The sequence below is a fragment of the Cibotium barometz genome, chromosome 24, assembly GCF_041138505.1.
Source record: "Cibotium barometz isolate CiBa-2024 chromosome 24, ASM4113850v1, whole genome shotgun sequence".
Classification (NCBI taxonomy): domain Eukaryota; kingdom Viridiplantae; phylum Streptophyta; class Polypodiopsida; order Cyatheales; family Cibotiaceae; genus Cibotium; species Cibotium barometz.
This window is the reverse complement of record NC_141069.1, coordinates 22,564,334-22,582,994: the sequence shown is the minus strand read 5'-3', so window position 1 is coordinate 22,582,994 and position 18,661 is coordinate 22,564,334. Positions and strand designations below refer to the sequence as shown.

Genomic DNA, 18,661 nt, shown 5'->3' with positions numbered 1-18,661 from the left:
CCATCGACCCCCCTCTGCCTGCCTTCACCTCTTCTTCCCGTGCTGTTTCTCCCACACCTCTTCCTCCTCCACACAAACCACCCCCCCCCCCCCCCCCCCCCCAGTTTTGTTTCACTTTCTTTCCCTCCCTTTTTTCCAGCCTCCTCCCTCCGCCTCAAGGGTCCTCATCCGCCCTTGATTTGGCTGTGGACTGCTGTTTCTGGCTCCCCCCGTCGGAGGACTCCATGGCAGCCCCTCAACCCTATCCCCAGGTATCCAAATGCTCATGTTTTCAAATTTCTCAACCCGAATACCCTTTAAGCAATAGGTGCTCCAAATATAAGAAGCTGTCAAACTGTTAATCATATCCTAATGTCAATCGTAGAAGGTGAGGAAACTATTCTCTCTTGATGTATGCCTCACCAGTGTAACACGAGTCTCGCTTCAACCTTGTCGAGACCAGTGCTTCAATAAGACTCACCAGTGTAACACGAGTCTTGCTTCAACCTTGTCGAGACCAGTGCTTCCATACCGCTGATTAGGAACATACACGATTACGTAGCTGCAACCTGGCATCTTCTACAAAGGACTGTTGGATTCAACTTTGCAAGACAAGTCCACACAACCACGCCCAAAAGTGCCATCCTTCAAAGGCTAAAGCTTGTTTGCATTTCAGTGCTTTTCATTTAAAAGGATGTTATACAAAATCTAAAAATCCAATGCCCCAGTTTTGTTGCTCGAGGAAGCGTCCAGGTGCGTTGAGCTGTGACCTGCTCCCTCGAACAGTGCTGCCACCCACCCCCCACCCCCTCCCCTTCACCTTCTGCGTTGCAGCCCCCTCGCCTGAGCCCTTCGCAGCCCCGTTTCTTCTGCACACCTCCCCCCACCTGAGCTTTCTTGCTTTCTCTCTCCCCCTCTCCCCGCCTGCGCGCCCTCCCCCCTCTTCCGCCTGCCCCACCCCCTTCCCCCGCTTGTGCCCTCCTTGCTGCGCTCCCCCACGTGTTTCCCTCTAGGTTCCATCTTACCTTTTCCCTCCGCTCTGTCAGGAAGATTCTTTGTTCTTGGGTATTTCTCGTTCAGCAAGCCTCAGCCTCTTCTGGTCTTCACCCCTCAGGAGGACTCCATGGTAGCCGCTCCGTCATCCCCGACCGAGGCCGCTGTTCCTTGCCTATCTTTCTCTGAAGCAGACCTCCAGCTCCTCGCTCAACAGTTGCATCTTTAGAGACCTCCACTCTGGTCGGCAAGATTGTTGGTAGCTGCCCCGCGCGAAGACAACTCATAGATCTTTTTCAGGCTAGCCTCCTTGGAGGCCCTGCAAAGATCAGAGACATTCATCCTTTGGGGCACGGCTGCTACCAGGTTGAGTTTGACTCGCCAACCAGCAGCGTCAGATCGAATCATGCAGTTGAGCCCTGTCGCATTGTGTATGGCCCAAGCCTTCTTTGCAAGGTGGCAGCACGGCTTCGACCCCGCATCTGACCCAATGGCTGGCATTTTAGGCTTTCCCGTGACAGTCTTATTCCCACGCCTTAGGAAAAAATACCTTCCTCTTCCCCCAATGATTGGTGGAGCCATTGGGAGAGTGATGGAACCACCCCCCCCCCGCCACTTCGTCCCTCGCACGGGCGGCCAGGATTCCATCCCTTTGAATTTGTATTGCCTCGCCAGAGACAATGCCTCATGTCATATCCCTTCTTTGCATTCGGGGAGATACCATCCTACAGAGAGCGGACTCCTCGGGCCTCCCCGGCCAATGCTTCATTTGCAGGCAGATGGGACACCTCGCCAAAGCTTGACCTAGGCGCCAGTCCAGGGGAACCCACCCACCCCCCCCCCCCCCCCCCCGGCGACGCGCGAGGGGATCCTAGCTCAGATTTTCACCAGGGGGTAGAGAGAGAGGCAAGCTCTCAGGCAGCCGAGCACCAGGACCCGACCGCGGACAACTCTGCTCTGCGACCATTGGCCCACGCTAGGACCGCCAATCGACCTCCAAAGCTGACCAGTCACTGCGAGGGTCCCACCTCCGGCCCCTTCGGTTTGGCGGCCATTATCCCACCTAGACTCTTCCTCCGGTTCTCAGATTCCAGTGAGGCCAACTGGCCCCACTGAACCCCCGGCGGCGAGCCCCTCCCTACACCCTCCTTCTCCGATGGATCACTCCCAACCACTCCTATCTCCCTCTTCTCCGCCCCCCCCCCCCCCCCCCCCCCATCCTCGCCTCCGACTCTTCCCACAGTAGTCCCCCTTGCCACAGCACCCGACCTGGAGCGAAGGCAGCCTACGAGCTCTGTCTACCGTTTGATTCATCGATTCTTGGAGCTGGTAGAGATAACCATCGCCGCTTCCCCGGTGAGGGCTCTCCCGCCAGAGTCCCCAAGTGGGCCCCCCCAAGATCTTGGCGCTGCCTGTTGATGATTACAGTTTCTTCCGATGTCTTTCGGTGGAAGGAACTAATATTTTTGAGGAGACAATGGCTCCCATTCGTTTCATCATTCCAAACCATCTACACCAAAGAGTGGCGCAATGATCTTCTCCTTTCCCTTGAGTGCAGTCCCAAGGACGGAGTGGGATTCGGACTGCCTGCCATCCAGGGGCAGGTAGTAGAGATCTCACACCACCTTCATGATTTGCGCATCACCAACATGCTCACCCATCTCTGGCCCCTGGCTCAGATGGAGCTAGGAGACTCACGCCATAGAGATCAAGATGGGGAGCTCCAGCGTGGAGGTGCGCTTGGAGGTGCTGCACTTTTGTGTTCCTTCATATCTCAATTGCAATACCTCTCCCCCCCTCTTACAGATACCTTCTTTGTGATTGATGGAGTTCAGAGTATGCCTACTCTCGCGCTCAGATAGAGTGGCGACACATTGAGAACAGGATCCACACCCACTTGGCATGCCTTCACCCCAAGACCGATTGCGATTACTCCCCATCGAAACCCACGCTCAAGACTCTTCGAGTGGAGGCCAGTTCCGATAATTCCGCCTCCCACAAAGATTGATATGCGGATAGCCTCATGGAACACTCACGGTTCAAGGGGGCCTCAATGCTTTCAAAGGCAAGGCGTCCTCAAAGGAGAGCCTCACGAAGCTACAGTTGGGGGACACATTGACATTCTTTTCCTCTAGGAGCACCGTCTTTCCGAGGGGCATTGTCACCAATTGGCCGACCATTTGGTCCATTCCTAGTTTTTGCGTCTCGTTCACTTGAGGCCAGGCCGGTGTCTCGTGTGAAGAGGCCAGTATTTTGCTGACATGGACGGGAGCCAGACTGGTGCCACCCGTGTGTTAGCAGGATGGTGTCGTATGGACGGGAGCCAGACTAGTGCCACCCGTGTATGACCTGGACTCTGTTCGATCCATGGGACTGTCACGCCATGGAAGAGCCAGTATTCGTGCCGTGTTTTACCTATGGGACTGTCACACCTAGGGAAACTCGTGCCTGGAACTGTGTCTTACCTATGGGACTGTCACTCCATAGGAAGACCAGGTTTTTATGTTTTATGTCGTGCCAGTTTTGTGCCGACAGATATTTTGTACATGTTCCATGAACGGGAGATATGTCCATGTTACTATTTGCACATGCACACATGATTTGCATGCTTGAAACTGTTTTCGCATGACATGTATTTGTGTGTTTGCCTGCCTGACGTGTTACTTACTGAGCGGGGACGCCTGCCAGTGAGTCGTGAAGTCTGCTCTGTATTCTGACGAGTTTCAGTGCATGTGAACAGGTGGTAAGTATGTTACACATGTTGATTTAATGTTTTAAATTCTAACCCTTTGATTTATAAGGTTAGGGGTTCACACTTATTTAAAAGTGGGCACCCCCTTTGGGCACCCACTTTGGGGCCAAGGTGGGGAGCCTCACTTTTAAGTGAGTGTGGGGGTGGGCATGGTCACCAACCCCCACTAGTCCCCCTTCATGCATGCGTGGGAAATCTCTAGCTGAATCTTCACTTTAATTTTATTAAAGAAATCCCTCTCTCTCAAGTGTGGAGGCATCGCTTCTTCCTGGCGTTGTTTCATCACCCTTCGTAAGCTTCCTGGCGGCTGGAGTTTTCTACGTTTGCTGCTGTACGGCTGCTCATCCAATAGGCGGCTGCCTGCCCTGCACAAAGACGGCAGCACCCACTACTCAGCCTGCTGCGCCTGCCCCTCTACAGGCGACTGAACCTGCTGCTGCAGGCGGCTGTCTTCCATCTGCAGGCGGCTGTCTTCCATCTCCTCCTTACTGCTGCGCCTGCTCCTCTCCCAGGCGGCTGGCTGCCCCATTGATTGCATCACCAGGCGGCTGCAGCCAGGCCAACCACTGTTTCTCAGGTGGCTGCGCAGGCTGCTGGGTACCCTCTTCCAACAGGCTTTGATCTCTGTTCCTTCAGGTGGCAGCAAACCCGTAAGAACCTCAGCGTACTGCTCCTACAGGTGGAAGCATTCCTACAGGCGGCTGTTTACTCACTGGCTGCGTTGTCTTGTTCTTTTGCAAGCAAACGTGGGCCATCTTCTCTCCACACTGCAGCCAGGCCTCTCCTCCAAGTGGGTTCTCCTTCTTTCACAACAGGTGGCTGTTATTTCTTGCGGTGGTACTTGCCTTGGTGGTTCACCACGAGGCGACTGAGTCTTCATCAAAGGGACTTCGCATCACCTGGAAGACTTCATCATACTACAAGTATTGGTTTCATATCAACCATCTACAAGTAAGTGATTTTCAGATTTGAGTAAAGTATTATATGTTTAAATCTGGTAAAAGATTCGTCCCGCTCGGCCTACACCCGTTCGGTGCCGGGTTGTCCAAGCTATATGGGCGAACCTCGGTCCAAAGGTGCTGAGATCGGGAGAGCCAGGCGTTAGTACGAGAGCGCCTGTCTGTGCGTGGTCTCGGAACACCAGTGTGGTGCTCTCCGCGGAGTCCAGTGAAAGCACAGGACCGTAGCGATTGGACCACACCAGTGGTCGATCTGCTTCGAGCTTCTACATCGAAATTCGAGCTATTTGTTTGGTACTGTTTTCATATGTACATGGACATTATCTGGTTCTCAGAACCCATGGAGCATTGTATTCATTAAATACTCCCAATAAATATATCATATATTGAGGGGGGGTCGGCCCGTTCCGGCCCCAGTGCTGGTGTCCATCTTTCCATTTCTGTTCATTTAAATTCAAGTTGTTTTTAAGTTGTCCATTTCAAATTTGTGGTTTTAAAGTTGTGCTATTAAGCGTGAGGGTGTCCAACGGAGTCCTTCCCACTTGACGGGATCGGTTTCATTGGTATCAGAGCACGGTTGTTTCCCTCTTCCTAGTGGGGAAACAAACCTGTGTACTGGACATCCCGCTTTTAGCAAACTTTGAACACAATGGACAGCCAAGGCAACCCTTTGGAAGTGCCAAATTCGAGGGGTCCATCTAGTGCCTCTCGTGGGTCTGATGCCCTGCGTGGTAGGCACAAGCCCCTTGAAAGGGTTCTTGATAGTGAATCCAAAGGTCAACTGTCTCCAGGAAAGACAGTTATGCTTGAACAAGAGCCTGATGCTATGAGAGCTGAAATGGAACATATGAGAAAACTTTTGCAGGCTCAAGAGCAAGAATTGAAGTTTTTGCATGAAGATCCTCATCTGCAAAGTGCTATTGAAGCCAGGAAGGCTGATGCTATGGTTGATGTAACCTTTGAATCAATGGCTCGTGAAGTGGGCAAGAAACCAAGGGAGTTGGCACTTGCCGATCTCCTTCGCAAAGGTGATATCAAAGAGGGGGATGACGGAGAGCTGATTTTCAGAAATCCACCTCGTTTGAAGCATGGAGATCCCGCATCCCAGAGGCTGAAATCTTTTATGCAAAAGGAAGAGGTGACTGTCACCTCTCGACATGCATCCTCTCCCCAAGGCACTAAGCCTGACAGATTTATGTATGCCAGTGCTCATGGAGGGCACGAAAGTCACATGCATGCAAGATATGTATCTCATGGTGACAGGTCTGCTTCCAGAAAAATTTTGCCTTCTGAGTTGTCTCATGGAGAGACCATGCCATATGCAGGTAAGTCACATGCATCTGAGCTTCGAGTTCGTGGAGCACATGCCACCGTGCCCCATGAAGCTTCTTTGACGGCCCATGGAGCCCATGCAGACAGGGCTACCCCGTTGGATAAGGGGAAAAGAAAAAGAGAGGACCATGAGCCTCATGCCAGGAAGCTTAAGGAGTTCAAAGCAGGTGATAAATCTGTCAAATTTGATGTCTTTCATGGTGAACATGATGCTTCTAAGGTGTTAGCGTTTGTGGCACAGTTCGACATTGCTTTTAGCGATGAGGACTTTACAGAAAAGTCGAAGGTGCGCCATGCTAGCATGTTTCTGAAAGGCACTGCTGCCCATTGGTGGATCACCGAAAAGATCACCAAGGATCCCATCTCTACTTGGAAGGAATTCAAAGATAGATTTTATGCTCAGTTCTTGCCACCCAATGCAGAGCAAACTCTCACTCAAAAGTGGGACAGGCTGGAACAAAAAGACAATGAGAGTGTGCAACAGTATGTTAACAAATTTTGGAAAGTGTTGCTGGAAGTGACTCCCTTCATGCTAATCACAGAGGATGAAAGAAAAAGGAAGTTTCGTTCTGGATTGCAACCTGCTTATAGATCGGGTATTGAATTGCACCCAAAACATACGTTGCAACAACTCACAGCTTCTGCCCTTGCTACAGAGCAATTGGTGCTCAAGATCAAGCAAGATCAAGGAGGTTCCAAGGGGAAGGACAAGGCTGTCCCAAATCAGCAAAAGGGTGGACAGCCACCTAAAAAGAACTTCCGGGAGCCTTACAAGGGTGGTAAAGCTGAAAATAACTCATCCAAAGAACAGGGCCCAAGAAAGAACAAATTTGGATTAACCCCGGAGCAAAGAGAGCAATATGCTAAGGTGGAAAATGCTTTTCTTGTGGTAGCAAAGACCACATGTTTCGGCAATGCCCAGATCGTAAACCAAAGCACGAGGACAAGCACACCAAAGCAAATGTTCATGCAGTTCCTGATGTGCAAGGTAATACAGGTCATGATGCTAAAGAGAGAATGGTTTGCAAGGCTTGGGGGCAAATCAAGGATCAGCCCGCACTCTTTATGTTTGATGACTGTGCAACTGACAATTTCATCTCTATGCAAATGGCAGCTGCATTGGGTATTGAGGTTGAAAACATGGGACCTCAGATTGAAGCCGAAGCTGCATTTATTGGCAAAGAGGTGCAGGTTACCCCTTTGATTGGGAAGTTGCGTATCCATATCCAGGGTTACCTTGACAATGAGCATTTCTTAGTTGCTCCTCTGAATGGATGTGATGTATTGTTGGGCAAGCCGTGGCACCATAGGCTTGAGCCCCGCAAAGACTACAAGTCTAATATGATTTCCTTTATGCATAAAGGCCGCATGCATTTTATTGATGCTGGCAAAGAAGGGGATTCCATCCCAGTTGTATCACACATCCAAATTAATAAAGCAATGAAAAAGAGTCTTTCAGCGTACTTGGTTTTTGTGCGTGATAGTCTTGTGCCAAATCATCAAAATGTGGATGCTATGTCTAATGATAGGCTGAATTTTCTTAATGCATTCAAAGACTGTTTTGCTGACTCGTTGCCAGGTGAATTACCTCCCCAAAGGCTCGAAGATCACCGCATAGATCTTGTGCCAGGTAGTTCTCCACCTAACAAACCCGCATACCGAGTGAGTGCTGCACAACAAGAAGAAATTATGAAGCAGGTAAACGAGCTTTTAGAGAAAGGTTTGGTTCAGCCCAGTTCCTCACCTTACTGCTCTCCTGTGCTTCTTGTTCAAAAGAAGGACGGATCATTCCGTATGTGTGTAGACTATAGAGCTTTGAACAAGCTTACCATCAAGAACAGATTTCCTATTCCACGTATTGATGATATCTTGGATAAGCTTGATGGCTCAGCTTGCTTTAGCAGACTTGATTTGAAGAGTGGTTATCACCAGATACGCGTGGTGCCACAAGATGTCCATAAGACTGCATTCAGGACAGCCTTCGGATTATATGAATTCTTGGTAATGCCTTTTGGTCTCACCAATGCTCCTGCTACTTTTAATCGTATGATGGATAGGATATTCCGACCCCATTGCAAGTTTACAGGAGTCTTCTTTGATGATATCTTGGTTTTCTCCAAGAATGAGCAGGAACACAGAACTCATTTGGTCACAGTGTTCGAAGAGTTGCGGAAGCATAAACTTTTCGTCAATGCCAAGAAAAGTGAGTTTTTCCTTTCAGAGATTCATTATCTGGGACATATTGTATCCAAGGATGGAGTTACAATGGATCCTGCAAAGATAGAGACTATTCGGAATTGGCCCGAATTGCAAAACGTACATCAAGTACGTAGTTTTCTGGGATTATGTTCGTACTACAGGCGTTTCATAAGGCATTTTGCTATGATTGCCACTCCTCTACATGATCTCACGAAGAAGAAAACTGCTTTCAAATGGACTTCAAAGGAACAGGATGCTTTCTTGCAGCTCAAGCATGCTATTATATGTGGTCCAGTATTGATTGTTCCTGACTTGCACAAGTCATTCGTAGTTGAATGTGATGCTTGTGGTGATTGCATAGGAGTTGTCCTAAATCAAGAAGGGCATGCAATTGCATACGAGAGTCGTCGTTTGCATGATGCTGAGCTTCATATGGATATCTATGAGAAAGAGCTCTTGGCTGTAATTCACGCCTTAAAGATTTGGAAACACTATCTTCTTGGGGCTGAATTTGTAGTCAAGACAGATCATCAAAGCTTGAGATACTTTCTATCTCAAACCAAGCTTTCAGAGAAGCAGATGAGAATGGCAAACTTTCTTTCCATGTTTCATTTTCAGATTGTGCATACTCCAGGAAAGAAAAATGTCGTGGCCGATGCACTATCTAGGAGGCCTTATGTTGCCGCAGTCTCAGTGGCCTCTCATGGAGATCTATCTGCTATGAGAGATTTGTATCATTTGGATGCTGATTTTTGCCATATATGGACTGATTTGATGGCTGGTCATTCACATGCCTCTTATGTTATCAATGAGGGTTATCTCATGAAGGATAATTGTCTATGTGTGGTGAAGGATTTGCGTCCAAAGGTTATGGACGAATGTCACGCTCCACCATATGCTGGTCATCGAGGTATTATGCCTACTACTCGCATGATTCAGAGGTATTTCTTTTGGCCAAGCATGCGTAAAGACATTGAGGCTTATGTGCGTGCATGTATCACTTGCCAAAAGGTGAAATTTGATAGGCAAAAGCCTCCAGGTTTGCTTCAGCCATTGCCTATTCCCTCGCAACCTTGGGAAAGTATCACGATGGATTTTATTATGGATTTGCCTAGATCCCAGCATGGGAATGATGCTATTTGGACTATTGTGGACAGGTTTAGCAAGCAAGCTCACTTCTTGCCCGTCAAGAAAACCATTAAAGCTGATCATATGGTAAAGCTTTTTCTTGCTAATATTTTCAAGCATCATGGTATGCCTAAATCCATTGTTGGGGATAGAGATCCCAGGACTACAAGCCTATTTTGGAGGGCTTTGTTTGATAATATGGGTACTAAGCTTGAGTTTTCATCAGCTTATCATCCCCAAACGGATGGCCAAAGTGAAGCTGCAAATTCAGCTGTGTTGGATTTGTTGAAGTGTTATGTAGCAGATCAAAAGAGTGCATGGGAGAAGTATCTTCCACTTGTTGAGTTTGCCTACAACAATACAATCCATGCTTCCACAGGAAAGGCTCCGTTTGAGATTATTTATGGCAGAGTGGTCTTGCCACCCATCCTTCGAACAAAGGATGAGATTTTTGCAGCTGATGAATATGTTCGTGACTTGGATGTTGCCTTTAGTCAGGTGCGGACAGCCATTGCTAGATCTCACGATAAGCATAAAAAGGCTGCTGACAAGCATAGAAGGGACATGGAAGTCAAAGAAGGTGATTGGGTATTGCTGAAATTTGAGAAGGCTAGGCTTCGGAAGAGGCCAGGACGAGAAGGATCATATCCCAAGCTTTCTCCTCGCTACTATGGACCCTTCAAGGTGATTCATAAGATCAATGAAGTGTCCTACAGGCTTGCTCTACCTAGTCATTGGAAGATTCACAATGCTTTTCATGTGAGTCTATTTCGGAAATATGTGGGGCCAGATCCTAATGAGCCTGTCACAGAAGATCCGCCAGAAATTGAAGAGCTTGAGGAGATCCTCCAGCCAGAACAGATTGTTTTTCACAAGGAGAGAAAGCTACCTGCAGGAAAGCTTTCCAGGAGATACCTTGTGAAGTTTAAGAATTATTTGCCTATTGATGCCAAATGGATAAATGACGATTATTTTGCAGATTATCCGCAATTATTGCAGGCATATCTTGAGGCTTTTCAGTTGAGGTCAACTCTTTAGAAGCCCGGGGGGATGTCACCAATTGGCCGACCATTTGGTCCATTCCTAGTTTTTGCGTCTCGTTCACTTGAGGCCAGGCCGGTGTCTCGTGTGAAGAGGCCAGTATTTTGCTGACATGGACGGGAGCCAGACTGGTGCCACCCGTGTGTTAGCAGGATGGTGTCGTATGGACGGGAGCCAGACTAGTGCCACCCGTGTATGACCTGGACTCTGTTCGATCCATGGGACTGTCACGCCATGGAAGAGCCAGTATTCGTGCCGTGTTTTACCTATGGGACTGTCACACCTAGGGAAACTCGTGCCTGGAACTGTGTCTTACCTATGGGACTGTCACTCCATAGGAAGACCAGGTTTTTATGTTTTATGTCGTGCCAGTTTTGTGCCGACAGATATTTTGTACATGTTCCATGAACGGGAGATATGTCCATGTTACTATTTGCACATGCACACATGATTTGCATGCTTGAAACTGTTTTCGCATGACATGTATTTGTGTGTTTGCCTGCCTGACGTGTTACTTACTGAGCGGGGACGCCTGCCAGTGAGTCGTGAAGTCTGCTCTGTATTCTGACGAGTTTCAGTGCATGTGAACAGGTGGTAAGTATGTTACACATGTTGATTTAATGTTTTAAATTCTAACCCTTTGATTTATAAGGTTAGGGGTTCACACTTATTTAAAAGTGGGCACCCCCTTTGGGCACCCACTTTGGGGCCAAGGTGGGGAGCCTCACTTTTAAGTGAGTGTGGGGGTGGGCATGGTCACCAACCCCCACTAGTCCCCCTTCATGCATGCGTGGGAAATCTCTAGCTGAATCTTCACTTTAATTTTATTAAAGAAATCCCTCTCTCTCAAGTGTGGAGGCATCGCTTCTTCCTGGCGTTGTTTCATCACCCTTCGTAAGCTTCCTGGCGGCTGGAGTTTTCTACGTTTGCTGCTGTACGGCTGCTCATCCAATAGGCGGCTGCCTGCCCTGCACAAAGACGGCAGCACCCACTACTCAGCCTGCTGCGCCTGCCCCTCTACAGGCGACTGAACCTGCTGCTGCAGGCGGCTGTCTTCCATCTGCAGGCGGCTGTCTTCCATCTCCTCCTTACTGCTGCGCCTGCTCCTCTCCCAGGCGGCTGGCTGCCCCATTGATTGCATCACCAGGCGGCTGCAGCCAGGCCAACCACTGTTTCTCAGGTGGCTGCGCAGGCTGCTGGGTACCCTCTTCCAACAGGCTTTGATCTCTGTTCCTTCAGGTGGCAGCAAACCCGCAAGAACCTCAGCGTACTGCTCCTACAGGTGGAAGCATTCCTACAGGCGGCTGTTTACTCACTGGCTGCGTTGTCTTGTTCTTTTGCAAGCAAACGTGGGCCATCTTCTCTCCACACTGCAGCCAGGCCTCTCCTCCAAGTGGGTTCTCCTTCTTTCACAACAGGTGGCTGTTATTTCTTGCGGTGGTACTTGCCTTGGTGGTTCACCACGAGGCGACTGAGTCTTCATCAAAGGGACTTCGCATCACCTAGAAGACTTCATCATACTACAAGTATTGGTTTCATATCAACCATCTACAAGTAAGTGATTTTCAGATTTGAGTAAAGTATTATATGTTTAAATCTGGTAAAAGATTCGTCCCGCTCGGCCTACACCCGTTCGGTGCCGGGTTGTCCAAGCTATATGGGCGAACCTCGGTCCAAAGGTGCTGAGATCGGGAGAGCCAGGCGTTAGTACGAGAGCGCCTGTCTGTGCGTGGTCTCGGAACACCAGTGTGGTGCTCTCCGCGGAGTCCAGTGAAAGCACAGGACCGTAGCGATTGGACCACACCAGTGGTCGATCTGCTTCGAGCTTCTACATCGAAATTCGAGCTATTTGTTTGGTACTGTTTTCATATGTACATGGACATTATCTGGTTCTCAGAACCCATGGAGCATTGTATTCATTAAATACTCCCAATAAATATATCATATATTGAGGGGGGGGTCGGCCCGTTCCGGCCCCAGTGCTGGTGTCCATCTTTCCATTTCTGTTCATTTAAATTCAAGTTGTTTTTAAGTTGTCCATTTCAAATTTGTGGTTTTAAAGTTGTGCTATTAAGCGTGAGGGTGTCCAACGGAGTCCTTCCCACTTGACGGGATCGGTTTCAGGCATACCCGTTGCTGCAGGAAGATTTTACCAGGCAGGAGCCACACTTCTTGGTCTCCCTCCTTCGGCCCCTTAGGGACGCAAGGAGGAGTTTGTATTTCTATCAACAAGCAGCTCTTGCCGGCAGTGACAGGCTTAGGTGTCATTGTCTCTGGTCGAGCGTAGTGGGTTACCATTAGAATTGGAGAGGACTTTGTGGGCTTCCTCAATGTTTATGCCCCGAACGGCGCAAAAGCAAGTAGAACCATCTTCTGGAGTTCAGTCTGTCAAGCCCTTCCTCCGCATGGGTGGAGACTTTAACATGATCGAGTCAGCAAAGGACAGACTTGGAGGAGGCACGGCTACACTCTTGAGCCTCGACTTGATAGATTCTAAGTGGATGAGTGGGCTTGCGATCGCGGGGGAATGATTGGCATCTTGGCGGGCACAACTTTCGCTGATCATGCTTCAGTTATTCTATCCTCGGCCTCACCCAAGACCTCGAGATTTGCAATAGGACAGGGAAGATATGCACGGGACTCAATTTTATCTCAGGTTTTGGCGCATGCACCTTGAATGTGGGCCTTGGTGAGATCAACAAATTTTTGTAGGAGGCAGCGCAGAGCAGATTGGAGGGATTTCATGAGCAGAAGAGGAGCCTGAGGAGGGGTCTTGCTTCTCTACAGCATCTTTAGGAGAGTTCCCCTGATAGCTCGTGGATTGAGAGTCATCTTGATGCCACCTGTACAAAGATCAAATCCATCAAGGAGAGGAGGGTGGAGTACAGGTGCCATGCCAAAGCTTCCTTTTGGACCCAGGCCAGAGATAAGAGTCACGAGGGACTTCTTTGAGATTGCAAGCCCCCATATGCGGGGGGAGATGGTATTCGCAAGTTGCGTGGCCAAGATGGAGCTATTGTTTCTGACCCCCCACCCCCCCCCCCCCCCCCCGTGAGCCATTGCCACTGATTTTTTCTGATCCCTGCTCATGGGTGCCCCATTACCCCACAGGTGGTGGGGACACGCGAGAAGGTCTGACGACACACAAGAGGTGGTTCCCCCCGCTCTGCAGACCACCTTATTGACTCTCTTTCTTCGCCCACTGGGATCTCATGGAAGGTGGCCTTCGAGCAGCCTTCAATGAGATTATGATTACAGGTGCCAGGCCAAAGAGGCTTTCAAAGGGTTTGATTCACTTGATTCCTAAGGAGGGTGGTGACACATTGGAGATCCGCCAGGGGAGACCCATCACCCTCCTTGGGACCGCCTACAAGAACTTGACCTGACTTGATGATGACACTCAAACAGGTCTTGTTTAGGATTGAAGCATTCTGGACAACATCTTCACTTTCTGGGAGGTGACAGCTTCGACCAGGATGCGGCAGCAGGACCTCATTGTGCTTCTGCTAGACTTTGAGAAAGCTTATGAGTTTACTGGAGCTTTCTGGAGGGCACAATGTACGGGATGGGTTTCCCAGTGGAGTGGATCCGTGGTGTTTCAAGACTTTACTCAACCTTTCACAGTCAGGTTCTCATTCAAGGAGCCCAAGGTAACAGATTCCCCCTTTCTCACTCGGTCCCCGGCACAGCTGTCCACTGGCACCTTTCCTTTTCCTATTCGTCGCGGCGGCCATGAGCACTTTTCTCTCAGCTCAAGAGATGGGGTGTTACGACCCTGTGTTTTTCTCTAGACAGTATGCAGGTGGGCACGGGGACATGGTGGACAATGTGAATGGCATCAAATTGGAATTGAGAAGGAAACCCATGTGTGGACAGCCCCAAGTGTGAAGGGGACAAAAAGAATTAAAGTATAAAGGTTTTATAACCTTTGGGACAAAAGGATTTTAGGTTTATAAGGTTTTATAACCTTTGATGATTTAGAATAATAAAGGATGCGCTTTTTGGCTATTGCTTTTAGTTTTTGCTTTTTGGAGAAAAAGCAGGCTGAGGCACCTCCTTATTAAGGGGAAGGGTGGTGTAGTCGATGTGGTGTGGGGCGCTTCTCCTTGGATGGCTGGTCGCCAGAGAGCACAGGCAGAACTGCAGCGCAAGGTTTTCCCATGGTGAAAAGCAAGGCGGACACAGGAGGAGCAGGGCGCACAGGGCTGAATACGCTTCCCTCTATCTCTCCTTTGCAAGGGGACTGGCGGGCTGCAGGAAAGCGCAAGGCTGGATTACTCTCGCTCTCTCTCTCTTGCTCTCGTGGGAAGACTGGCGGGCTGTGCCTACAGCACACACACGGGTTTTTTCCCTCTTTGCAACAGGCTGGTGTACTGGTTGGGCAGCAGCACACACGGTCTCTCTCTCTCTCTTTTGTTTTAGGAAGGTTAGCTGGCTGGGCTACTGCGGCACAGAACTGAAGGACAGCGCTGGGCCTTTCTCATGCCTCCTCTTTCTCTCGTGGAAGGTTTCAGATTGCAGGAGGAGCAGAGACGTGTTGCTGGACAGAGACAGCTGGCCATTGTTTACTCTCTCTCTCTCTCTGTCTCTCTTGGAAGGAGGCGGACTGTGGGAGAGGCAGAAGTGCACATGGTGGACACATCCAAGGTAGACTTGCAAGAGAGCAAGGGCGCCATGAGAGGTGCCGGCTAGCAAGTCTTGAGCCTTGAATGTGTACAAGGTCCTCGAACACTTAGCTTGAAGGCTTTTTGAAGACAGCGATCAAGGGTTAAGGCTTTGTGAGTGGCTCTTGACGAAGAAGACATGGGGTAAGGCTTGCTAAGCACTCATGTGCAAGTCCTGGGTGAAACTATAAGGGATCCTATTGCTGGAGGATTCTACAAGTTGTACTTTGTACTCAAATTTGATCAAGTAAAGAAATACCGCAAGGGGCGCCACTGCGTTTTGGGGCCAATCGGTGTCTGTGTATTGTTTGCAGGAGCACTCTAGCTCCCCCTGTTTATTTTCCTTTCCCATGTCCCCATGGGTGTTAAAGTGTTTTGAGTGGTAGTGTTTGTTTCACCGCCCGTCAAATTTCTAAAGGCCGGTTTCACTGGGCTCCAAGGATTGCGTCTACCCCTCCGTACTCAGGAGGAGCTGCTGGACTCAGAGTTTGCAGATGACACAGTAGCAGACCTATCCAAAGATGTGGGGAATCTCCAGAGATTCACAAAGGCGATCGAGATCTTTTGTCGCGCATCGATCAATTGGCACAAGTCGTGAGGTTTTGGGGTAGGCTCTACACCACCCCAACTTGGCACCCAGTTGAGGCTGTCCAATGGATCCCGAGGGGGAACTCCACTCCGCTATCTAGGATGCCAGGTGGGCATCGATATCTTCCCGGAGCAACAGCTCGCCTCTGTTCTTCTGAGCATTTGGAAGAAGCTTTTGTGCTGGAGTTCTACGAGGCTCTCCTATGCTGACCCAGTGGTGGTGGCGAACCAGGTCCTTCTTGCCACCATGTGGTACGTTACTTCTTGTTGGGCCTTCTCTTGAGCATGCATTGGTCAAGTACAGCGGGTTGATCTGGAACTTCTTGTGTTGTTAGAGGACTCCTTCCAAGTGGTTAGCCTTGGAAGGACTTCCGCTTGGCCTGGATTTCAGCCCGTACTCCTAGCGTGGGGCCCCTGGCCGCAGAACACCAGATGGATCTACACAGAGATGCGGGCCCACGGATTTAGCCCAGCTTTTGAGGACAAATTTGCAGCCAGCCTACTCCAAGCTTGGGATCACCTCAAGCCGGTCCCTAGGCAGTTAGCTCCGGTAGCCTCGAAGGAGCATCTTCGGCAACCCCTAATCTGTTTACCCAGTGGCCATATGTTGGGGGCGCGACCTCATGTATCATGGGAAGCGTTGAGCATAGAACCTGCCAGGTCCCTTGGAGATTGGCTTGCACAGAGACAACTTCCCCCGAAGGCTCAAGAGAGAGGCCTGGCTAGGATCTGGGGTAGAGACAGATTCAGCCTCGACATGGACTATGCTATTCCACGTGGTTGGCCGCTGGCGGTCAACCAGCAACTTGTCCGAGGTGCGGCCACCCTCAGGAGTCTCACCGACATTGTCTTTGGGATTGTTCGAAGGCTCAACAGGTTTGGCAGCGGATTCTCCACATTTTCACAATGGACAGGACCTTGGCCTGCCTCGCTTGGGCCATAGAAGCTGAGGTTGTCATGGCTTATGAGAAAGGTGGGGGGACTAACCCTTCAGGTCTCTCGGCAGTACCAATCCTAGCCCCATCTATTGATCACTCGACTACGGGCTCGTGCCAGAGATGGGAGATTTGTAGTAGCATTGCAGCCCGGCACATATGGAGAGCTCAATGTAGCGAAGCCATCAAGGGTACCCGCACTCCGCCTACGGAGTCCATCAGGAGCATTTGGCTTGACATCATTCATACCCTCCGCGGTCAATGGGGGAAGTTGCAAGGTGGCTCTCACCGCATGCGGAAGCGGCGAGAAGCTTTCTTGAGGCTCAGGCGGCCTAGCCCTTTTCTTACAGATAGAGGGGGTAATCCCACTTGGCATTACAAACCACCTGTGTAGTTATCCCCCCCCCCACTTGTATGAGATAGCTTTCTCCTCATAGAGCGGCCAGCCGGAGGAGAAATGCATCTTTCTCCACCTTTGATCCTTTGATCCCCGCCCCGTACATGGAGGCGAGCCCTTCGTGGTTGTATTTAGCCCTTCCTGGTTGGTTTTTTTGTTACCTAATAGAAGGATCTTTTTCCTAGAAAAAAAAATCCAATGCCCACCCAAATAGTAGGCCATGTCACAATTAGTGACTTGACTCTTACTTGTTCATTATTGATTAGCATAAGCGTTGTCAAAAGGACACGTCTCTTCACATTGAATGAGCATACCTTTTTATTAAAGAGCCTCTTCCAAGAAACAAAACTATTCATTAGAAGTCACACCTCCACACACAAGCATGACTCTTCATATACTTCTTCACTGTCTATTGAAGAGTCTCTATAGATGAAAGGAAGAATACAACACTTCTTATGTAAGACAAAAAAAATACATATATACCTGCTTTCTTCCCCTGACTCCTAAATGTGGAGTCGCAAGAGTAACAAAGTTGATGGGCAATAGCCCACCAATTCTTCTAGTCTGCAATGCAGCATTTGATGTTTTGGATTCCTTTTCAGCTGAATCTAACAAAACTGCTACCGCATACCGAGCAAACAAACCACCGAGAGAATGCCCAAGGAAGGAAATTTTCTCCAAACTTGGATTTCTCGTGATGACATCTTGTACCTGCATGTTAGAAAAAGATGAACTTATAAGAATAAACATAAATACAATAATACTGCATATTATGCACATGCGCTGTGTTTTCATTGCATAGACTATGTATGTATTATCAACAGAAAGTGTCCACCTCTTCTGCAAGCCGTCTTCCAGCTACATCAATGCCAGACAGTGTCTGAGCAAATGAGTTAGCAGCACTAGCTGCAAGATGTCCATATCCACAGTCACAAAGAAGTCAACAGTTGAATCAAGTACAATGGATACAGTTAAGACCAATGGCATCAGTTTCCCACCGTAAATCAAAAACTTGTCGCTCAACTGTCTTCTCAGTTCAGTTGCCACATATTTCCAATCATTTGGACTGAAAATCAACCCAATATAAAAATATCAGCCTCACCCAATTTGTTTAACTACAAAAGCCAACCAATTCAGGGAGAGCAGATTTGACTGAACTGGTCATAGAAAGTCCTGGTTATTTCCAAACAGAACATGAATAAAGATGCATTCACCTCTTTTTTTTACAATACTTAAGGGTCAAGTCACATAGCTTAAGACTGTCAACTCACTCCATCATGCAGGGCATGAAACACATGCTATGGCCTCCCTACTTGCAATATATGTGCCCAAGAGTAACTACGTGTTATAGTGCCTGCTGTATTTGCAGGAAACATATGATACAAATTCTGAGGCTAGTAGTCGAGTGCAGGTGTTAATAGAGATGATAAACGCAGCAGAAGACTTAACAACAAAAATCAATATATATATACCTAGATGAATCCAAGAACATGCCCAAATTCACCTTTTAGAAACGTGCATGTTATATACTCATGGTAGTCAACCCACAAGACTATATAACTATCAACTCCATTATGCATAGTGTGGACTAGATACTACGACATCCCCACTAACGTCATCAGTGCCCAATAGTGGGTGTAGAACTTTGTATCAAGATATGCTCTCACACACGCACTCCACACGCGCGCGCACGC

At 49.0% G+C, this 18,661-nt stretch overlaps 1 protein-coding gene across 3 annotated transcripts in view; it reads right to left on the bottom strand.

The window, feature by feature from the left end:
• Positions 1-18,661, bottom strand: part of LOC147625031 (Hydrolase-like protein family) — a 68,914-nt gene that overhangs the window by 18,900 nt on the left and 31,353 nt on the right. For all 3 annotated transcript variants that reach the window (XM_086818260.1, XM_086818261.1, XM_086818262.1), the window contains 3 exons: positions 17,966-18,033; positions 17,803-17,873; positions 17,451-17,678 (listed from right to left, as the gene is read on the bottom strand). In XM_086818260.1, coding sequence (XP_086674386.1) covers positions 17,451-17,678; positions 17,803-17,873; positions 17,966-18,033 — 367 coding nt within the window. The remainder of the gene's footprint in view (positions 1-17,450; positions 17,679-17,802; positions 17,874-17,965; positions 18,034-18,661) is intronic.